The sequence below is a fragment of the Lampetra planeri genome, chromosome 14 (genome assembly GCF_965212315.1).
Source record: "Lampetra planeri chromosome 14, kcLamPlan1.2.h2, whole genome shotgun sequence".
NCBI lineage: Eukaryota > Metazoa > Chordata > Hyperoartia > Petromyzontiformes > Petromyzontidae > Lampetra > Lampetra planeri.
Window position 1 is genome coordinate 13,921,227 of NC_136120.1, and position 23,248 is coordinate 13,944,474.

At 56.3% G+C, this 23,248-nt stretch overlaps 1 protein-coding gene across 2 annotated transcripts in view; it reads left to right on the plus strand.

The window, feature by feature from the left end:
* Window positions 1-23,248, plus strand: part of LOC144722415 (receptor-type tyrosine-protein phosphatase kappa-like) — a 146,555-nt gene that overhangs the window by 17,294 nt on the left and 106,013 nt on the right. For both annotated transcript variants that reach the window (XM_078600660.1, XM_078600661.1), the window contains exons 2-4: window positions 11,937-12,056; window positions 21,516-21,814; window positions 22,941-23,022. In XM_078600660.1, the coding sequence (XP_078456786.1) occupies window positions 11,937-12,056; window positions 21,516-21,814; window positions 22,941-23,022 (501 nt within the window). The remainder of the gene's footprint in view (window positions 1-11,936; window positions 12,057-21,515; window positions 21,815-22,940; window positions 23,023-23,248) is intronic.

Genomic DNA, 23,248 nt, shown 5'->3' on the forward strand with positions numbered 1-23,248 from the left:
CCCATCTTAAAAGGTGAAGTCCAGGGGGGTGGGTGGCCGCCACCACCCCTACCGCTCCACCCGAGACACCCATCCCATCCATGGACCCCAGCCTGCCAGGTGTTTCCTCTCCCCCCCCGCCCTCCTCTTGGGGGTCGTGGTTGTTGTGAATGGAGGGGTGGGGGAGGTGAGGGGGTGGGGTGGGGCGGGTGGGGGTGGGGGAGTGGGGTGGGTGCTGGTTTGAGCGCACACCTGTGTGGGTACCTGCGGGGTCGTGCCAAGGCAGCGAACAAAAGGAATCTCGTGGCCGTGATGAATGCAGCCGGGCCACCTCGCTCCCTCCCATCCATTTGTTCATCCGCGGCGGCGGCGGCCTTGGAAGGGCGCGGGGCTCGGAGCGGTGCCCCCCGGTGCGTGGACACAGCAGGCCGGGAGCGAGCGGCGCTCTCTTCTCGCCAACAACAAACGGAGGAAATTGCTTGAGCTTAAGGAGGAGGGATTTCTTAAATAATAAAATTAAATTACAATAATGTTTGGTTTGTTTGACAAGTGATTGAGGGTTTTACAAATGAGTGGGGTTTCGAGGCTTTTGAAGACCACGTCGGGCTGTGTGTGCGCGTGTGTGCGCGCTACGAACCTGCCAACCTGATTTCGATTCCGGTTCAGATATTCGCCACTGAATGTTTGCCGTGGCCCCGAGTTGAACTCTGACGGGCGGGTTCGCAGCTCGATGTCCTAACCGCTGTGCCACCGCTCGCTCGCACACGTGTACATACCTCGCTGCTCCCCCGACAGACATACACATAAACCCCCCACACACACACGCACACACGCATTTTCATCCTCCCACACATACACGCGCATTCACACGCACACATGTGCTGACACACACGCGCTCTCACACACACGCGTATTTAACACACACACGTGCTCACACACACGTGCTCACACACACACACACACGTGCTCACACACACGCGTATTAACACACACACACGTGCTCACACACACACACGTGCTCACACACACACGTGCTCACACACACACACGTGCTCACACACACACACGTGCTCACACACACACACGTGCTCACACACACACGTGCTCTCACACACACACACGTGCTCACACACACACACGTGCTCACACACACACACGTGCTCACACACACACACGTGTGCACTCAGGGATATGAAGTGACAGCTGCAGCAAATGCGCAAGCTCCATCGATGCTGATGTGATGATATTCAACCGCCATGGAGGGTGGGGTCTGAGGGGAGGGGCTGTGGGGGTGCGAGGGGGGTTACCCCCCCCCAGCTCTCGTCTGATTAACCGATTAATGGGTTCGGGAGTTTTCTCGTCGCCCCTCCCGTGGGAATGTGCGAACAGTGTCGGGGTGAATGTTCATCCGTGTTCACTAGTGTTAATCAGTGTTCATATGTGTCCATCTGTGTCCACTAGTGTTCATTAGTGTCCACTAGTGTTCATCAGTGTCCACTAGTGTTCATCAGTGTTCATATGTGTCCATCAGTGTTCATCAGTGTTCATTAGTGTTAATTAGTGTTCATCAGTGTCCACTAGTGTTCATCAGTGTTCATATGTGTCCACTAGTGTTCATCATTGTTCATTAGTGTTCATCGGTGTTCATCCGTATCCATTAGTGTGCATTAGTGTTCATTAGTGTTCATTAGTGTCCATTAGTGTTCATCTGTGTCCACTAGTGTTCATCCGTGTTCATCGGTGCCCACTAGTGTTCATCTGTGTCCACTAGTGTTCATCCGTGTTCATCGGTGTCCATTAGTGTTCATCTGTGTCCACTAGTGTTCATCCGTGTTCATCTGTGTCCACTAGTGTTCATCCGTGTTCATCGGTGTCCATTAGTGTTCATCTGTGTCCACTAGTGTTCATCTGTGTCCACTAGTGTTCATCTGTGTCCATTCGTGTTCATCGGTGTTTATTAGTGCTCATCCGTGTTCATCGGTATCCATTCGTGTTCATTGGTATCCATTCGTGTTCATTAGTGTTCATCTGTGTTTATTAGTGTTCATCTGTGTTTATTCGTGTTCATCTGTGTCCATTCGTGTTCATCGGTGTTCATTAGTGTTCATCTGTGTTTATTAGTGTTCATCTGTGTTTATTAGTGTTAATCTGTGTTTATTCGTGTTCATTGGTATCCATTCGTGTTCATCGGTGTTCATTAGTGTTCATCTGTATCCATTAGTGTTCATCCGTGTTCATCCGTGTTCATGCGTTACTCCCGACGCTTGCGAGAGCCCCCTGCACTGCCGCAAGTCTCTGTGGCTTCAAAGGGGAGCGGTGGGCGTAGTGGTTAGCGCACTGCACTACGAGCCTGGCTACCCGAGTCCGATTCTCGTTCACGGCCAACACCACTGACGATTATCTGAACCGATCCTGGGTATCTCCTAGGTCGACTCAGTCTCAAATGAGTACCTGGTGCGGCGTGTCAACATCGCCACTCGGGATACAACTTCGGCCATGCGTGGTGCTGGCCACCCACCCCCTCGTGTGCCGTGCCGTCCTTCGCAGGTGCTGCTACTCGCTAACAGCTCTTGACCCAACAGTCTACTTCGAAACAAGGCTATACAGGGGATCTTTGTATGTACCTGTGCAATGCGATTGTCATGCCATTCATTAGACACGGGCACAATTTCGAAAAGTTAAGCTGCACCTCGTGTCGACAGCCGAAATGGAAATATATTTGACAATTTTAAATCCGGATAAAAACAAGACAGCACACAACAATAACATCAGCAACAACAACTACAATATGTATGCGTTAGCGATAGTTTTTTTTTGCTGAAATGAAATGTGAACCAAAAACGGTTTAACTCATTGTTTAGTGCAGTAAATGTGTGATGCAGACACTGTGCAGTGGATGTGGTATAAGTGTAGACTGTGTACTCTGTGGCTTTAAGTGTGTCCACGTGTCACACCGCGTGTGTCCTGTGTGTGTGTACACGTGTCACACCGCGTGTGTCCTGTGTGTGTGTACACCTGTCACACCGCGTGTGTCCTGTGTGTTTGTACACGTGTCACCACACAAAGTCACACCGCGTATGGCCTGTGTGTGTGTACACGTGTCACACCGCGTGTGGCCTGCGTGTGTGTTCACGTGTCTCACCGCGTGTAGCCTGCGTGTGTGTACACGTGTCACACCGCGTGTGTCCTGCGTGTGTGTACACGTGTCACCGCACGAAGTCCTCACCGCGTGTGCGTTGTTTTTCACCCAACTAAACGAGATGCTCCCATCTCGAGAGAGTAAACAGGTGAAATACAATATTTTAATCCGTGAGAAATCAATCGACTAATAACGCTGGCAGAAAACGGGAGAGGAGTGTTCGGTTTGTATTCTCGTTGTTAATTATGCTTATGCATCACTGCCAGCGCAGTCACACAACACACTCATGAAGATTATTATTATAATGTAAGGTCGTGTGTGCGGCAGTTGTTACACGAGACCAGGTTGAAGCCATGGCACAGACGGACAGAGAGAGAGAGAGGAGAGATGAAGAGATTCTGGTAGGCGGGGAGACGCCAGCCCCTAAATCTTGGTGCCGCCTCTGCGGCGAGACCCCGTGGCCTCTCCTCGGCACGGGGCGTCTGTCTGCTCGCGGTGCCACGCGTGGACGAGCCATTAAAATAAAATCTGGAGAGCCCAAAAGTTTTCATGGAAACAAAGCCCAAATAAAGGAGACGGTGGAGGGCTGGGGTAGCAGACAGGGGGCTTCACCCCACACACAACACTGAGGTCAAATAACCCCCCACCCCCTCCCCACCCACCGGGGTCAAGTTGTCAGTGCCAGGCGCGGAGAGTGCAGACCGCCTCAACCCCCACCACCACGATCCTCCCCCATCGTGCCGCCATGCCGCTCGCCATCCCGCTCACAATCCCACTCACCATCCCCCTCACCATCCCACTCACCATCCCACTCACCATCCCACTCACCATCCCTCTCACCATCCCACTCACCATCCCACTCACCATCCCACTCACCACCCCACTCACCACCCCACTCACCACCCTTCCCTAAATCCATCTCGGCATCTCTCCCTCTCACCCCCCTCCCATCTTCCCCCATCATTCTCATGTTTCCTATCACCTCTTTCCTATCCCCCCCTCCCTCCACCATCCCTCCCACCCCAGCTCCCCCCAACCTCTCACCATCCCTCGGAGCCAGACTCCACACTGGCAGGAATGTTCACGGATGATTCACGGCTGAGTGAGAGAGAGAGAGAAAGTTAACTTTCTCTCTCTCTCTCACTCCCAGTTGTTTTCCTTTCCCATTATTCAGCCTCACAGTTTATGTCGAAATAAATAAGTAACGCCTCCCGCTGCGAGAGAAATCTGAGCTCCGCTTTTATTTCCACCGTTGTCTTCTAACTGCTGCTGATTACAGACAGCACCATGTCCTTGTTTAAGGCTGGGTTGACCTAGGGGAGGTCCATGGGCGGTTGAGCTGTTTGCGCTGTGCCCGAACCACTGCACTGCCAGCCCCACTGTGGACACACACAGACGAAGATGGGTGGCCAATACCACTCCTGGCCGCCTTTGTATTCCTCGTAGCGATGTTTACACATCACACGAGCTACTCATCGGAAGCTGGGTCACTGGTGTCGGCCGTGAGCGGGAATCGAAATGGGGTCTGGCGGGTTCGCAGCGCGCTAACCGCTACCCCCACACTTGCACACACACACACTCACTCCCGTGCCAACTCGAAACAATGCAGGGCGCCTTCCTTGCCAATGTTTACACGAGTCGAGTGTCTCTCCCCCCCAGCCCTGTGCGCGCTGGTTTCGCTGGTCCACCACCCGCACGCGTTCCTCGTGGGGGCTCCGCTCCTCCCTCGCACCGAAATATTTCGCCCGGGCCTCGCCCGAAGCCCCGCAGAGTCAGAGCCGCGTGGAGCCAGCGGCACCAATTGACGACATCTCGGCCGCCGGGACATCCTCGCCACTTCCATGATGATGCGCCTGCGTCTGACTCCGAACACTGCCGTTGTCTCTCTGCTACCAATCTCCCGACGGATCTTTGTCTCTCTGCGTCTTCAGTATCTTTGTCCCCACAGCCTGTCTGTTTGTCTTCCCGTTTCCATCCCAGTGTTTCTGTCACATGTGCCCGTTTCATTCTGTGCGTGCGAGTGCGTCTGTGTCTCTGTGTGTGTGCCGGCTTTCGATGGATGCTCGCGAATTGCACTTGCCCCAGCAGTCTTAGGGGGGATATTTGTCTGTGTGTGGAGCGGTAGGTTAGCGGTACGAGTTCGATTCCCACTCACGACCAATAACGAATATTTGTACCGGTCCTGAACCTCCCCTAGGTCGACTCGGCCTTAAATGAGTACCTGGTGCGATGTGTAACCATCGCCACAAGGTAGACAAAGACGGACGGGCGCGGTGCTGACCGCCAACCCTATCGATCTGGAGCTTCCCAGCGACCATTCCGTTCTTCTCGCGCTAGCGGCCACTGGCGGCCGTGAACCTGGCGTGAGGGCTGCACGGAGTCGGGCAGCAGCAGCGGCAGCCCTTGGAGCCACAGACCGCCCCGAACAACGAGGGCGAGCGATCTAAACACGGCCCGTCACGAACAACGAGGGCGAGCGATATAAACACGGCCCGTCACGGCGGAAGGCGGCGACCAAACGGCTGCAGGAACCAATGCGACCCACGTTGTGCATAGCTGGGGGAGCGCACTGCCCCCGCCCCCCATCCTCTCAAGGTGCACCCTCCCCCCCATAACCCCCTTCACCCTCCCCCATCACCCCCTTCACCCTCCCCCCAATCACCCCCTTCACCCCCCCCCCATCACCCCCCTTCACTCTCCCCCATCAGCCCCCATGACCCTCCCCCATCAACCTCCCCCATCACCGTTCCCCCATCACCGTTCCCCCGGCCCCGGGGCCCCCAGACCGGCGGCGCCCCCAGTGCCTCGTCCCAGCGCTCCCTCCACTAACACGGGGGGGGGGGTCGTGTCGACATCGCTTCATCAACTCGCGTCTTGAGTCAATCGTTGTGCGTTTTCTCATCAACGCGCTCCTCTCGCCCGTGTGCGTCCTCTCCTCTTGCAGCGCTCGCGTTCCGCTTGCCTTGATGGTTCTGCCGTAGCTGCCAGTAAGTGCTCTGCTATGCACTTATTGAACAGGTTGTTCTTCTTATTATTCTTCTCATGTGCCGCTATCGATGATCAAAGTTAATTTCCCAGAAGCACCTCCACTCAGCTCTCATCGCCCCAAGGTCCCACACTCTTTAGAACGACAGAACGGCTTTTTGTGTTTAGTTTGTTGTCCTGCCCCGCACGTCCGGGTTGGGCACGGTCGGCTACGTACGGTGCGAAAGAAGTTCAACATACGTACATACACGATGACCACATCACCACCGACTGAGATTGGCAAAGGATTGAACTGCAATGACCGTGTTCTCGCTCGAGCTCCATTCGGGCGCTCCCGCGTGCCGCCACCCCCCACGTGGTCGCCACTTGGGGGTCTCAGGGTCGTGGACACGGGAGGGGCGGCGGTGGAAGGGGGGGGGACGTGGTGGGGAGGCGTGCAGGGTCGCCCTGCTGATATTCGTTATTGGCGGGTTGCTGTGCGCACGTGAAGTTGGACCTTTGGACCAAGGCCCCGGCACTCACTGCGCGTGCCGCACCCCCCCCACCTGCACCCCCCCCACCTGCACCATCCCCCCCACCTGCACTCTACCCCTCCCCCCCCACCGCACCCACATTGACCACCCAACTTGACCGTTGCACCTCCGCCTTTGTGTATTTTGCACCTGACTACAAGCGACCGAGGTGTGTTTGTTGGACTTCTCTCGCACCGTACGCAGCCAACCGAGATACATCGGAGATGAAGCGGCCTCGCGGTGCCTTTCATCTTATACGGGGGGGAGGGGGGTCCTACCCAAGCACCTTACTCGGTTAATTCAATGATTTATTGCAGTATTTCGCCTGGATAATCCCTTGAGACAAAAGGACGTCTCGTTTGCACGCCTGTCTCGGGCCACCACCTGCCACCAAATCTCGCCATATTTTGAAAGCAAATGTAGAGGTTGCGTCTTATATTCTGGTAGGCGTGTGTGTACCTGTGTGTGTGTGTGTACCTGTGTGTGTGTATGTGTGTGTGTACCTGTGTGTACCTGTGTGTACCTGTGTGTGTGTGTGTGTACCTGTGTGTGTGCGTATCTGTGTATGTACCTGTCTGTGTGTACTTGTATGTGTGTCTGTGTGTACTTGTCTGTGTCTGTGTGTAACTGTGGGTGTGTCTGCGGTAGATGTAGCGGTTAGCGCACTGCGCTGCGAACCCGGCGACCCGAGTTCGATTCCTGCTCACGACCAACACCAGTGACCATTATCTGGACCGGTTCTGGACCTTCCCTAGGTCGACTCAGCCTAAAATTAGTAACTAGTGTGGCGTGTAAACATTGTGACTCGGGAGACAAAGGCGGCCGGGCGTGGTGCTGGCTACCCACGCCCTCGTGTGCCGTTCCGGCCTTCACAGGTGCTCACTAAAAGCACTTGCCCCAACAGTCTGTTAAGGCTTTACGGGGGATCTTTGTCTTTGTTTGTGTCTGTCTGTGTGCGAGCAGAATTTACTTTTATTGGTGCCCTGCTCGCAAACTGTACTTACCCCAAACAATCCGTTAATGCTTGACGGGTGATCTTTATCTTTGTTGCGGAATCGTGTAACTTCATTGACAACGGGCACACACGTCCGGAACGCGTCTTACTTTTCGGGACGTCTTATAACCCGGGTCGTGCATGCTGGTCCTTGATGTCCAACGCTCGTTAAAGTCATTCTGTGCCGGACAAAATGCTCCCCATGTGTGTTTAAGCCTCAATTCCTGCGATCTAATTGACGGAAGTTGCCTTCTGCCCCCGCCGAGAACAACCTCGGTGAGAGCGGGTCTCGTCGTCCCACTCCTCTCGCCTAACGCCGACCCAGGGGTTGCCGCAGCCACCAAGCCTCAGCCCCAGCCGTGCCACTGACCCGAACCCTACGCTCACCCCCAGCACCCTGCCAGCTTCTATCTTATTCCTTATGTCGTTTAAACTAAAACATTTTATTAGTTTGCCAGGTAAGGCCCACTACGGAGCTATATAGCTCTCTTTCAGAAATGACCTGCCCACAAATGATAGCTCAACAAAGTTGCTTATCATGTGGAAATGTATAGCAGCCAAATATTCTAAAAGAATGTTTCTAAATGTGGAGGGGAAAAACTGGAGGAACTCAAAATAAACAGGCGTCAGGGTCGGGATGGATTCCACGACCTCATGCATAGCAGGCGAGGTAGTTAACATCTCCTAGCCACCGTGGTGATGATAAGAGAGAGAGACACGCAACTCAAAAAATACAGCAGGCATCAGGGTCGGGATCGAACCCACGACATCCTGCATAGCAGGCGAGGTAGTTAACATCTCCTAGCCACCGTGGTGATGATGAGAGAGAGAGACACGTAAACTCTAAATATACAGCAGGCATCAGGGTCGGGATCGAACCCACGACATCCTGCATAGCAGGCGAGGTAGTTAACATCTCCTAGCCACCGCGGTGCCCGCTTGGCTTTACGTGACAACACGAACATAGGCTGGTGCCCACCCTCCCACCTCCAGCTACCCCCCCCCCACCCCATTCATCGACCCCCCCCCCCCGTCCTGGGATAATTGGCATCGCCCGTTAATTCTATTTAGCGCCGCCTGCTAATTTGTAGGCATTGTCGGCCTGCAGAGCGATGTGCCCGGTGGTGGTGGTTAATTGCAATTAGGAGGAGCTCCGCGGGAGTGGCAATGCGTGTGTGGTTGCGTGGAGCGGAGTGAGATGCCCAAGGGAAGAGGGGAGGGGGAGGGAGGACTGGGGGAAGGCATGGTGATTGCAGTTCAATCCTTTGCCAATCTCAGTCGGTGGTGATGTGGTCATCGTGTATGTACGTATGTTGAACTGCTTTCGCACCGTGTGTAGCCAACCGTGCAAATCGGAAGTGCGGGGGAAGGCCAACAAACTAAACACAAAAAGTGCATAATATAACGTGGCATATAAACAGGTGCGAGCGTGGTGGTGATGGTGCCGCGCTCTGGTAGCCTGTCAAGAGCGCCTCCGGGGAGATGCAGCTACAAGAGCGGCAGTGGCACGAGAGGACACGACGGAGGGGCCCTGCAATGAAGAGTCGTTCGCTCCACGTTCCTTCGCCCGATGTTGTTCACCACGTGCGCACCGTGGCATGTCCGTGTGAGTGGGTGAGCAAGCGAGTGGGTGAGCGAGCGAGTGGGTGAGCGAGTATCTCGGGGGAGTGCTGGTGCGGCAGTTGGCGCGCTGCGCTACCAATCCGGCGACGCGCACTCGATTCTCGCTCACGGACAACACCGGTAACGATTGTCTGCACCAATCCTGTGACTCCACTAGATTGACTCAGCCTCAATTGAGCGCTTGGTGCGGTGTGTATAGAACATGAGCACTACGGAGACAAATCTGTCTGGGCGTAGTGCTGACCACTCACCCCCTCGTATGCCGTGCCGGCCTTCGTAGGTTCCACTCGCTAACTGCAGCACTGGCCCCAACAGTCTGTTATGGCTACGCATGGGGGGGGGGATCTTTGCTGTTGGGTGCGCATCTGTCGACCCTCCACGGCGTGTGGGTGACGTCGCAATGCGGTTGCTCGCAGTCGCCGTCCACGTTGGCGAGGTTGAGGGTGAAGCCAGGAGGGAGGTCGCTGGTGCGGTTGCGAGGGTGAGGCCGCCAGGCCGCACCGTCGGCCTGGCCGTGAGGGCCTCGTGACCACTCGAGGCCCCGCTGGGACTCGGCGGGGAGTATTCCCGGCGCTCGCAGCTCTCGGCACTTGTTTACTCGGCGCTTTCATTACACGAGCTTGCTGCTGCAAGTCACGTGCTGTTTTCCCAGCGGAGGGCTCATTTAATTGTCGAGCCGAGACTGTGGCAAGCGAGCGAGCCGCTGAAGGAACGAGAGAATTAATCGTTGGATTAATGACTGGAGATGGAAATGAAGAACCGGTACCCGGGGCTTCACGTGCTGGGAGATTTTTCAGGGACAAGAAATGTAGTGAAACGTCGGGCATCACAACAGTGGAAATGAAGCAGTGTCTTCCAGCACGAGTGTGTGTGTGTGTGCGTGAATATCTCGTGGTTGGTGATGTGGACCCTATTGCAATGAGTTAGATTCCCAGCCGTGGCTAACATCTGTGGGGAGTGATATCTGAACCAGTCCTGGGCCTTTACTCGGCCGAGCCTGCCTTGGTGTGGTGAGTAAAGCATCAGCATTGGGGAGACAAAGGCAGCCAGGCATGGTGTTGACCACACCACCCCCTCGCGCTTTGTTCGAGTCTGAACGGGTTCTCTAGCTCTGTCAGTGTTGATGCTCTACAGGGAGGCGGGGGGGGGATCTTGAGGCTCGCGTGTGTGTGGAAAGTAAGCGGGGCCCGGGCAGGGCGCGTCACGGCCAGACGGGACGTTGGCCGACGGTCCAAAAACAACAATAATAATAATAGTGGATTGGCCGCCAAGTGGTGGAGCGACGCGTCCGAGTGGGTGTCTGTCCACCTGGGCGAGGTGGGGCGATGGTGAAATCTCCACGTGGCAGCCAGGCGCCGTGTGAGACGGCAGCGGCGGCTTGGGGAGGCCTTCATCCAGCAGTGGATTGACCGTGGCACTTGCTGCCGATGATGATTGATATGGGATCACCTCTGACTTGGACTCTGCATGCACGATTCTTCATTGCAATGTTCCCGTCGGGCGGAGACGTCGTGTTTATTTTGATTCATGACGCTTTTTTTCCATGTCGAGTAATTGCGGTGATTTCTGCGGCGATGCGCGGGCGGAGTAATTTGGGCTCCGCTCTCGCCGCACTCCGCTCCTTGGGTCGTCGTGAACGCCGCAGCAGCAGCAGCAGCACGAGGCCGTCGTGTTTACGTTTCATCGCAGTGAGAATGATGGAACCCGATTGCTGTCCCGCCGTGTGACGTGGTTGTTTTTGCGCTGGTTTCCATTCGCTCCGCCGCTGTGCAGCGCTTTGTTATTTCCGTTTTGCGATCGTCGTGTTGATGAGACTCCTCTACCCCCGCCCTCACACATGCTTTGAGTTTCAAACGAAATCAATCCGACGCGCTTGCGTTTTCCACGTGGGCCAGGCCGCCGTTATGAGAGAAGCGTTTCCGCATGGCTCAGCGTGAGCCAAGCGATGGGGAGATGTGTAGACACCGCGAAGCCCCACCCCCCTTGGCCCACGCGCTCGCACGGCACCACGGTGGAGTTTCTCATCTCGGTGGTGATGCGTTCAGTTCTGTGCGTGTGTGTTAACCAACTGGCGGCAGTGCCAGTTGGTTAACACGCACTGCGGTACAAACCCGGCAACCCGAGTTTGATTCCCGTTCACGGCCAACATCGGTGACAAGTTTCTGATCCGGTCCTGGCCCTCACCTTGGTCGACTCAGCCTCAAATGAGTAACTTGGTGCGGTGTGTAAACATCGCCACTGGGGAGACAAAGGCTGCCGAGCGTGGTGCTGCCCTCCCAGCCACTCGTGTGCAGTGCTGGCCTTAATAGGTGCTCGCTAACAGTGCTTGCCCCAACAGTCTGTGAAGGCTATACGGGGGATCTTTGTTTGTTGGTGTTGTAGGCAACTGGCTCATTCTGGTCATCAGCCGTTCTTGCGTCATACACTCACCCTGACACCCCGCGGGCCACTGCGAGTGCGGCCGTGAGATGGTGGCTGTGAGGTTGGGCCCATGTGTAGGTCGACCACCATGCACGCCCGGGTGTCAGAGGTGGCTGCGTGGTGCGCAGTAGAATCGAATGTTCTCCCGCAGCTCTGTGTCGCTGCGTCTATGCTCCCCACCTTCCTTCACCAGCCCACACCGACCAGAGCACATGTATGATGATATTGCCACGTGTGACCATGCGCTCCATTCTCTCCCTTCCCACACCCCCCCCACCTCCAGGAAGCTGCTCGTTTGAGAATGACCTCGCCACCTGCGGCTACTCCCAGGACCAAGATGACGACTTTGATTGGCTGCAGACCGGGGGTCACGACCTCACCGTGGAGGCGGGGCTGCCCTCAGGTGAGCTACGGGCGCGGGATTGCGCGCAGCCGCGTCGGCAGCGTGGGTGGCTGGGAGGACGCGAACGCGACGTTGGGCACGGTTAGGGAAGCGCTGTCCCGTCGCACGGCGGGAGCGCGACAGGCGCGTTGCGTAGGCTGCACGCCTTTGAAAACACCGGCCACCCGCTGTGTTGCTGTTTACTTCCCCACGCCGTTGCGGCACGCGCTTGCGCTTCGTACGCAAGGAGCGCCGGCGCAAGAGACGCTCGACCGCCCGTCGGGTGCGCAGGAGCGAGCGTTCGCTGATCAATGGAAAGGGGGGATGATGGCCGAGACAGCCGGAGGAGGCAACGCGCCGAGAGGATGTGGCAAAGCGGAGTCCAGTCGTATTGTTGCATCGCGCTCGATGGCAACGGCCTGGGAGCGTCCTACATCCAGCAGTGGATTGATCATGGCTGACAGTGAAATGGGCATGGCTGCTGCCCATGGCTGGTTGGCGAGCTGGCGGGTGGTGGTGTTCTCTGCCAGCGTGCGGCTGGCAGAGTTGACCGCGCACAGCCGGGCCCTCCTCCCCGTCTCTCCGCGTCATCACCGTTCGTTACGCTCCCAGCCCCACCACCACTAGCGGTGGTGGGGCTTGGAGAGTCTTAATTTGTCACAACAGGAGACGGATTTCTCCTCCATGACCCCTTCGCCAAAGGGAACCGCCCGTGCAAGCGGATATCACAGAGCTTCCTCTGAGACCCCTTCTTCAAGTGACCTCCGACCCACACACTGTAGAGCGCAGCACTTGCAGGAACCACCCGTGCTGCCATGTGAGTGTAAGGTCTGTCACGTGACAGTCAAGCCGACATTGTAATTATCAGAGCTGTTATGTCGTTGTCACGTTCTGACCCGCCCCTACTAGACATCTGTCAAAAATGAGCTTTACAGCTCATCGGATTTCTCCAGTAGAAATACAGAATCTGATTCTGAATTTAGGGGGAAAGTGCTGCTTATCAAGGGGGACAAGGGTCCCCCAGACCACCCCTCCCCCCACCCTCCCTATAGATGTGCTACAATAAATCTGACGATTGTTATCGCTCTGCCCTCTTGCTCGGCACACTCTGGCGCGTGCATGCTCGCTTGCTCGCTCGTTCACACACACACACAGAGTCGCGCGCGTGCGTGCGTGCGGAGCGATTCACCGCCCTGTTTGTTTGCTCAGCTCGCTCAACTTGAAATCCGCAAATGAATTTGAGGTTTCCAAATATTCCCCTTCTATTTCGGAGCAAATGTTAGGCCGTGCGAGCGTGTGAACACAGCGCACGCCCACAGCGGCCCGAGTTTGCGCTGTGAGACCCCCCCCCCCCGGGTCTCCCTTGGGGAGGAGATGGCACTAATAGCCGCGCCCGTTTGACCAGGCGGGATGTGCCATGCCAACGTCTTGTGATGTTGTGGCCTCGACGTGCACCGAGCCTGGCACAAGCGCTGTCCTGATGTCGCCGTTGTTGTTCTGGTCGCTGTGTGTATGTGCGCCTGTGTGTTTGAGCGCGTGACAACATGAAAACAGGACCATGCCACGCACTCACCACCAACCCACTCACCAGCAACCCGCTCACCCCTCACCACCAACTGCTCGCCACCCAACTGCTCACCACCTACTCACCACGGAGCCACTTGCCACCTGCTATTTGCCACCCACCTGCTCACCACCTGCTCACCACCCACCCACCCTCTCAACGCCTACCATCAATCCACTCACCATCCACCATCCACCCGTCCACCACTCACCTGCCACCCAGTCGCCACCCACTGCCCACCTGCTCACCACCCACCCACCCTCTCCACTCACCACCCACCCACCTGCCACCCACTCGGGTTCCACCTGAATTATTTACGAGTTCGCTTGCACCGCGCCCAGCACTGTGCCCATGTTTGCTGTGGCTACTGCACACAAAGCACCCACACACACACACAGGTATACACCCAGGCAGTACACATACAGATAGATACACACACAGACATGCATAGCTACACACAGACACAAAAAACAAAGACAAAGATCCCCTGTATAGCCTGAACAGACTGTTGGGGCAAGTGCTGATAGCGAGAACCTATGAAGGCCAGCATTGCACATGAGGAGGTGGTTGGCCAGCACCACGCCCGGCCGGCTTTGTCTCGCTAGTGGCGATGTTTACACACCTCACCAGGTACTTATTTGAGGCCGAGTCGACCTAGTGGAGGCACAGGACCGGTTCAGATAATCGTCACTGGTGTTGGCCATGAGCGGGAATCGAACTCGCGTCGCCGGGTTCGTAGTCTAGCGTGCTAACCGCTACACTACCACTCCCCTACAGACACACACACATATGTACACACACATAGGTACACACACATAGGTAAACACACATAGGTACACACACATAGGTAAACACACATATGTACACACACATAGGTACACACACATAGGTACACACACATAGGTACACACACATAGGTACACACACATAGGTAAACACACATAGGTAAACACACATAGGTAAACACACATAGGTACACACACATAGGTACACACACATAGGTACACACACATAGGTAAACACACATAGGTACACACACATAGGTACACACACATAGGTACACACACATAGGTAAACACACATAGGTAAACACACATAGGTACACACACATAGGTACACACACATAGGTACACACACATAGGTACACACACATAGGTAAACACACATAGGTACACACACATAGGTAAACACACATAGGTAAACACACATAGGTACACACACATAGGTACACACACATAGGTACACACACATAGGTACACACACATAGGTACACACACATAGGTACACACACATAGGTACACACACATAGGTACACACACATAGGTAAACACACATAGGTACACACACATAGGTAAACACACATATGTACACACACATATGTACACACACATATGTACACACACATAGGTAAACACACATAGGTACACACACATAGGTAAACACACATAGGTACACACACATAGGTACACACACATAGGTACACACACATAGGTAAACACACATAGGTACACACACATAGGTACACACACATAGGTAAACACACATAGGTACACACACATAGGTACACACACATAGGTAAACACACATAGGTAAACACACATAGGTACACACACATAGGTACACACACATAGGTAAACACACATAGGTAAACACACATAGGTAAACACACATAGGTACACACACATAGGTACACACACATAGGTAAACACACATAGGTAAACACACATAGGTAAACACACATAGGTAAACACACATAGGTACACACACATAGGTACACACACATAGGTACACACACATAGGTAAACACACATAGGTAAACACACATAGGTAAACACACATAGGTACACACACATAGGTAAACACACATAGGTAAACACACATAGGTACACACACATAGGTACACACACATAGGTACACACACATAGGTAAACACACATAGGTAAACACACACATAGGTACACACACATAGGTAAACACACATAGGTACACACACATAGGTAAACACACATAGGTAAACACACATAGGTACACACACATAGGTACACACACATAGGTAAACACACATAGGTAAACACACATAGGTACACACACATAGGTACACACACATAGGTAAACACACATAGGTACACACACATAGGTACACACACATAGGTACACACACATAGGTACACACACATAGGTAAACACACATAGGTAAACACACATAGGTACACACACATAGGTAAACACACATAGGTAAACACACATAGGTAAACACACATAGGTAAACACACATAGGTAAACACACATAGGTAAACACACATAGGTAAACACACATAGGTACACACACATATGTACACACACATAGGTAAACACACATAGGTACACACACATAGGTACACACACATAGGTACACACACATAGGTAAACACACATAGGTACACACACATAGGTACACACACATAGGTAAACACACATAGGTAAACACACATGTACACACAGGCACACATAGTTACACACATACACACATAGGTACACACACACACACACAGCTACACAAAGATAAAGATCCCCCATTTAGCCTTAACAGACTGTAGCTAAACACACACAGCTGCACACACGGGTACACAGACTCACACACAGATATACACAACAACTGCTTTTCACCACAAATAGTGATGACGTCACCAAATCGCTTTTTCCAGGATAGGTACACTTCATTATGTTAACATTGTTTGCAAAAAGGGGACGATGTGTTTTCAGCTGCTACGTGTGATCTCATTTGAGAAATTTTCAGCTTTGGGATGTTTAGCCAATGCGAGTTACATGGTCTGTGTTCTTCACTTTGAGGCTGCAAGAAGTGTGGAAGGCTTACTGCTGACAGGAGCTCATGGGAGAGACCCAGGTACCATGGGTTAACTGACTGTGATGTCTGGCAGATGCACCATCTGCGCTGCCCACTGTGCCTGCTCACTGCGTTTTACCTGCAGGTTCTTGTGAGCATCGCTCCTCCGCCTACCGCTGTTGTTGGTGGGTGGCTGCCTCCAACTGCCCAGGAGCCGCAAAAGTGCACCTAGCCTGGCACTGCCCAGTAGCTAGCTTCTGTCACGAGCCTCTCTCCACATAGGTCGCTGTTGACACTGCTGGTATCGGGTCATTGGCTAGTCCAAGCAGAAACACAAACACAGGAAAATGTTTCCATTCCCAGCACACCACATCCAGAAGACCTCCTCTCCCGATGGCAGCGACCGCTCGTCACGTGCCACCTCCCCCAGTCTCCTGCAGCTGGGCCACTGCCCTCCCCTCTCAAATTAAAATCTAATTACGTCTCATCTCATTCCCGGCGACTTGTTTACTTATTCAGCACTGATTGATTTTCTGTTCCGTCAGCGCTTATGGCCGAGTGCCACTGCCAATCAAGAACGGCGGCTCCGTTCAATCCCCGCTCGAGGTGACGGGGGGGGGGGGGTAATAAATGAGTACAATTTTACGAACCCTGTTGTCGCGAGGAGACACACCGCCACCACCACCACAGGAGTGCAGTATTCCCACCGCCGGCTCGCAGATTAAATGTTGCACTCACTCGGGAGACCGCTCGGATTCTCACTTTTGGCTTTGAATGATCGATGCGGTCATGGTGTGCGCTCGCTCGCACCCTCATTTATCCATCCCTCGCTCACCCATCCCTCGCTCACCCCCCCACTCACCCATCCCTCGCTCACCCCCCCCCCCCGCTCACCCCCTCGTTCACCCATCCCTCGCTCACCCATCCCTCGCTCGCCCCCTCGCTCACCCATCCCTCGCTCACCCATCCCCCGCTCACCCATCCCTCGCTCACCCACCCCTCGCTCACCCATCCCTCGCTCACCCATCCCTCGCTCGCCCCCTCGCTCACCCCCTCGCTCACCCATCCCTCGCTCGCCCCCTCACTCACCCATCCCTCGCACACCCCCTTGCTCACCCATCCCTCGCACACCCCCCCGCTCACCCATCCCTCGCTCGCCCCCTCACTCACCCATCCCTCGCTCACCCACCCCTCACTCACCCATCCCTCGATCACCCATCCCTCGCTCACCCATCCCTCGCTCACCCCCTCGCTCGCCCCCCTCGCTCACCCATCCCTCGCTCACCCATCCCTCGCAGTGGTCCTTCACAGGGTCGCTAGACGCACATTCCCTCTCAGCTGCCCACAGGAAAAGCGCTCTTGTTGTCCTTCCCCGCACCTCCGATTAGCACGGTTGGCTACGTACTGTGCGAAATAAGTTCAACATGCACTCTTCACTTCCCCACAACGTGGTACTTTTGTTTTTGAGCCTGGAGGGACGATGTGCTGAGCCAACTCGCTCTCCCGAGCACGGAGCTGCCACGCCGACGTCCGCGTGGTCACCGCGCTGGAGCCGAGATGCGGTAGATCTCCGGCTTTATTGACCAAAAACCAGATACCGACGTGAGCGAGCTGGCAGCCCTGGAGGAGGAGGAGGAGGGGGCCGGGGGGCAGGAGGAGGAGAGCTGGGTTTAACGACAAACTCGGTTGTCATTGTTAAACGAGCACAAATAACAAAAGCTGGCGGCGTGTTCAGTCCACTCCATTCCGGACTCCTCTCTCCTGCGCGACGATTTGCTCCGGAGGGAAAGCAGCGACGCGAAGGTGGAATGAGGGCTGCGCCATGGCCCCCACGCCTCCCCATGCCCGCAGAGGGGGGGAGGAAGTTGCCACGGGCAGGCTTTGTGGCGCCGTTCGGAGCGTGGATGGCGATGACAAACCAAGCGGCGGTGGCGGAGCCCCCCCCCCCTCCGCAGCCTGACGCTCGTGGCTCGGCCGAGCGTGGTCGGACTGAGCCAAATAGTTGAGCACGCGGGTGGGGGGGGGGTCTTCACGATTTCACGTCTACGCCGGTGGCGAGCTGAGTGACGCCTAACTCGGACGTTTCCGCAGGGCCTCCTTTTGATCAAAGCCTTGACGGTGAATTTGCAAACGAGCGGTGTATTTCGTCAGAGGTTCTCGTTTGGATAGGCTGGCTCTTGTCGCCGTCATCATCATCATCATCGTCTTCATCGTCGGGCATGATCAATCCGCTGCTTGATGACGGCGCCCTTGAGCCGTCGCCGCCATCTCTCACCGACCCGCGATTCCCGCAGCCCTTGGCTAGAGGATTGATGAACGGCCGTCATGAGCGAGCGAGCGAGAGGGCGTTCATCAAGCGGCCGTGGTCACGCTGGAGCGATGTCCTCCTCCTCCTGCTGCTGCTGCTGCTGCTGTTCACGAGCGTGAGGTTGAGCGATCACTAACCCTGCCCTCCACCTCCTCACTCCTCCCTCTCATCTTTCTCCTCGTGTCTTCCTCTGTCTCTCCACTCTGCCAGTTGTTTAACCGCGTCTCGTCGCCCCTATCTCCGTCTCGGTGGCGGAGGAGCGAAGTTGGCGCGCAGTTTAATTAATTCATTATTTGTTTATTTCCTCGTGTAACCTCCGGACGCTCCGCAGCTACGGCGGCTTCCCGTCAGGGGATCGTTGCTGCTCGCCTCTGCAATCTGAATCGTGCAGCAGGAGGGAGGGGGGCGACTTGCATGAGGACGGCTGCTGGCAGCCGCGCAGCGGCGGCGGCCCCACGGCGGACGGGGCCCGCGTCCTCATTAGCCGCGGAGCGCAGGGCCAGTCGTTATTTTGATTTTTTAGCGAACGGCCATTTGTTGCCCAGGCGACGCGTGCCTCTGGTGCCGTTTTGTCGCCGTTATCGACGTGGACGCGGAGCGGCCTCGGAGCGACGCGCGCCCCTCGTTTGGCGCGGTTGGCCACGTACAGCGTGACGGAAGTCCGACGCGCGACAATGGCCAGCTCCGTCTCTGTGCGCGCGACGCGCCTTGCCGCGTTCATAATGGCCGGCCACGATCTCGTGAACCCAGAGATCGCCGCTCTCCGCCGTTGCCGCTCTCCACCGTTGCGGAGTCTCCCGCCGTCGTCCTGCTTGCAGCGTCATCAGGAACTGAATTGGGCACGTGGAACGGAACGTCGGACATCGTTCCAAACGACGCACGGCACGACCCGCAAACACATCGGGAGAGTCGCTAACACTTTTGGGGCATGACCCAACCCAGGCAGGTTCTTAATGGCCGACCCTCTGTGGTGTGTGCTCACCGTCACACATTACATGCGCGAGCGTATGGTCACGGTGAGACTCCCCGGTTAGTTTGTTTGCCTGCTTCACTTTGGGTCTGCGGTGGGAGACTGAAGATTTCATAGAATGTGGCTGAGCAACTCGGGGTTGCCATCATCATCATCATTGACATCACAACTATATTGTCATCATCATCACCATCGACATCCTTGACGTGTCATTATTGTCATAGTCATCATTCTTGTCATCGCTGTGATCAACAGCACCATCGTTGATATCCACTCGTCATTGTCGTTATCATCGTGAGTTTAGAATGTACAACACGTGCCCCCCTCACCCTCTCCCTTCACCACATCCCGTCATCACATACTTGCACAGCCACACAGCCACACACCTGCACACTCGCACAGCCACACACTTGCACAGCCACCCAGCCACACACCTGCACACTCGCACAGCCACACACCTGCACAGCCACACAGCCACACACCTGCACAGCCACACACCTGCACAGCCACACAGCCACACACCTGCACAGCCACACACCTGCACAGCCACACAGCCACACAGCCACACACCTGCACACTCGCACAGCCGCACCAACTGTGCCCCCACGCTGTCATCACGTTGCATTTTTCTACTGGTCCGATGGAATCTTGGCGCGGGTGGCACCACGTTGGGGTGGGGGGGGGCTGGGTGGGTGGGGCTGGGTGGGTGGGGATGTGTGGGGGGCTGGGTGGGTGGGGGGCTGGGTGGGGCTGGGTGGGGCTAGGTGGGTGGGTGGGGGTGTGTGGAGGGGCTAGGTGGGTGGGGGTGTGTGGAGGGGCTAGGTGGGTGGGGATGTGTGGGGGGCTGGGTGGGTGGGGGTGTGTGTGGGGCTGGGTGGGTGGGTGGGGGTGTGTGGAGGGGCTGGGTGGGTGGGGGTGTGTGGGGGGGCTGGGCGGGTGGGGGTGTGTGGGGGGTGAGTGGGTGGGGGTGTGTGGGGGGCTGGGTGGGGCTGGGTGGGTGGGGGTGTGTGGGGGGGCTGGGTGGGGCTGGGTGGGTGGGTGGGGGTGTGTGGGGGGGCTGGGTGAGTGGGGGTGTGTGGAGGGGCTGAGTGGGTGGGGGTGTGTGGGGTAACGGCAGCCCAAGAGCCACGGCTAATGTCCTGGTCTGTGCCCTCCCCCCTGACCACCCCCCACCCTCCACCCCCACCCCCCACCCACCCACCCCCTCTTCTCCCCCCCTTCCACCTCCCCAAGTCCCAGCTGCCCACTGCTACAAAACTTTTGTGCTGAGCTCGGGAAAGTGATGCAGAGCGGGGAGCACTAACGCGGAGCGGAGAGTGGGGAGCGTGGAGCCGGGAGCGGTGTCGGTGCGGTTATGCAGGCAAACACTGCAGCATGGGCAAGGCGTGGTGGTGCACTGCTTGCTGCTGCTGCTTGGAATCCCGGCGGTCTTAATCTGGGGCAGCTCACGCCGACCTTCCCTCAACCGTGGATGGCTGGGGGGGTGGGGGGGGTTGGCTGAACCCAGCTGCTGAAAGCTCAGCTCCCCCTTCTAGAGTGTTACCGTCACGTCAAAACACGTGGGGATGGTATTGAACACGCGTAGCGGTTTTCCTTGGGCCTTCGCTCACGTGACACCCTGGTGGAGGGTGCCATCTGTTGCTGGCCACTTGACAGCTTCGGCCTTTGAGCATGCGCCAGGCGGGTTGATGACGTCTCTGGGTCACGTGGGCCACGGCGGTGAGTCGGGCGCGGCTCGCGGGTTGCGGGTCGCGGGTCGCGGGTCGCGCCCGCCGACGAAATCCTAACGCTCGCGCCTCCTCCCGCGGGCGCAGGCCGCTTCGCGTTCGTCCCGCTGGCCGGGAAGCCCGAGGGCTCGCGAGGGCGCCTCGCCGTGCCGCCGCTGCGCGAGAACGACACGCACTGCGTCGACTTCAGCTTCCACCTGTCGGCGGGCGGCGCCTCCTCCTCCTCGTCCTCCTCGCCCGCGGCGCTCGCGCCGGCGCTGAACGTGTATGCCCGCGTAAACGGGCGCGCGCTGGCGGGCCCCGTGTGGAACTCGAGCCAGGCGACGGGCCGCGGCTGGGTGCGTGCCGAGATCGCCGTCAGCACCTTCTGGCCCAACAGCTACCAGGTGAGCGGCGCGCAGAGAGGGATGGAAGCATCACATTGGTATGCTGCTCCCCACCTAGAGATCAAAAAATAACTTTATTGATTGACTGGAGACGCAGATCCAGCATTCTGGACCTCTGTGTATCTTTTCCGACGCACAATGGCACTACTCGGCTGAAATTAAAAGTAACGCGTTAATTATGAATGAGCGGCAACCTCGTTAAGCACACACGAACGCACGCACGTGCGCGCAAAGACAAATATCCCCCGTATAGCCTTGACGGACTCTTGGGGCAAGTGCTGTCAGCGAGCACCTATGAAGACCGGTAGGTGAGTGGTCAATGCCATGACCGGCCGTCTTTGTCTCCCCAGTGCTAATGGTGCACAACACAGCGGTGCACAACACAGTGGTGCACAACACAGCGGTGCACAACACAGCAGGTACTCATTTGAGGCTGAATCCGAGTTGGGGGAGGCTCATTATCGTCACCGGTGTTGGCCCTGAACGGGAATTAAATTCGGGTAACCGGCTTCGTAGCGCAGCATGCTAACGCTACACGACCGCTCCCCATATGCACACACACACACATGTGCGCACACGCACACACACGTGGGAATACTCTGAATAATCTTCAGCATAACCAAGGCTTTGAAGCCAAAGTCTTCAGATTTCCAACAGGACAGTGAGTGGAGTGAGTAGTCGTGTTTGTTGCATCCGTTATTTAACCCAGTGGTGAAATAGACCCAGAGAGATGCGTGTGGTGGCTCCCGCGCCTTGCAGCGGAAGTCCCTGGGTTCGATTTCCCATCCGGGGACGCCTTTCTGTGCGGAGTTCACGTGTTCTCGCCCTATTCGCTATGGGTTCTCTCCGGGTTTTGCGAGTTTCCCCGTGGCCACTGGCAGACCAGTGCCCATCGCCGAGCCAGGCGCCGGTCACCTGGTGGCTGCACAGGGACAGCTGCCGATAGGGGCTCCACGCTACGAGACGTTCCCTTACGCGGTGGAGCGTAGCCTCCCGTGACCCCCAATTGTGACCTCCCATGACCCCACTCGTGACCTCCCATGACCTCCGCCCGTGACCTCCGCCCGTGACCTCCGCCCATGACCTCCGCCCGTGACCTCCGCCCTTGACCTCCGTCTCGTTGCAGGTGGTGTTTGAGGCGGTGGCGGGGAGCAGTGGCGCCGGCTTCGTTGCCGTGGACGACGTGCAGGTGCTCAGCTACCCCTGCAGTGAGTCTCCACTCCTCCTCTGCTGCTCCCACTGTCTAGATGCCCCTTCCCTCAGCCATCCGTGCGGCCGACTCCCTGCCCCCTATTCAAGTCCAGGCTCAAGTCCCTTCCTTTTCCCCATTTGCCTGCAACTGACTGCCCCTCTCTCTCCATTCCCATCGAGTCGGAGAGCCATAGGTGAGACTAGAGCTGATGGTGTGGGTGAGTGTACAGTTGATCTGTGTTT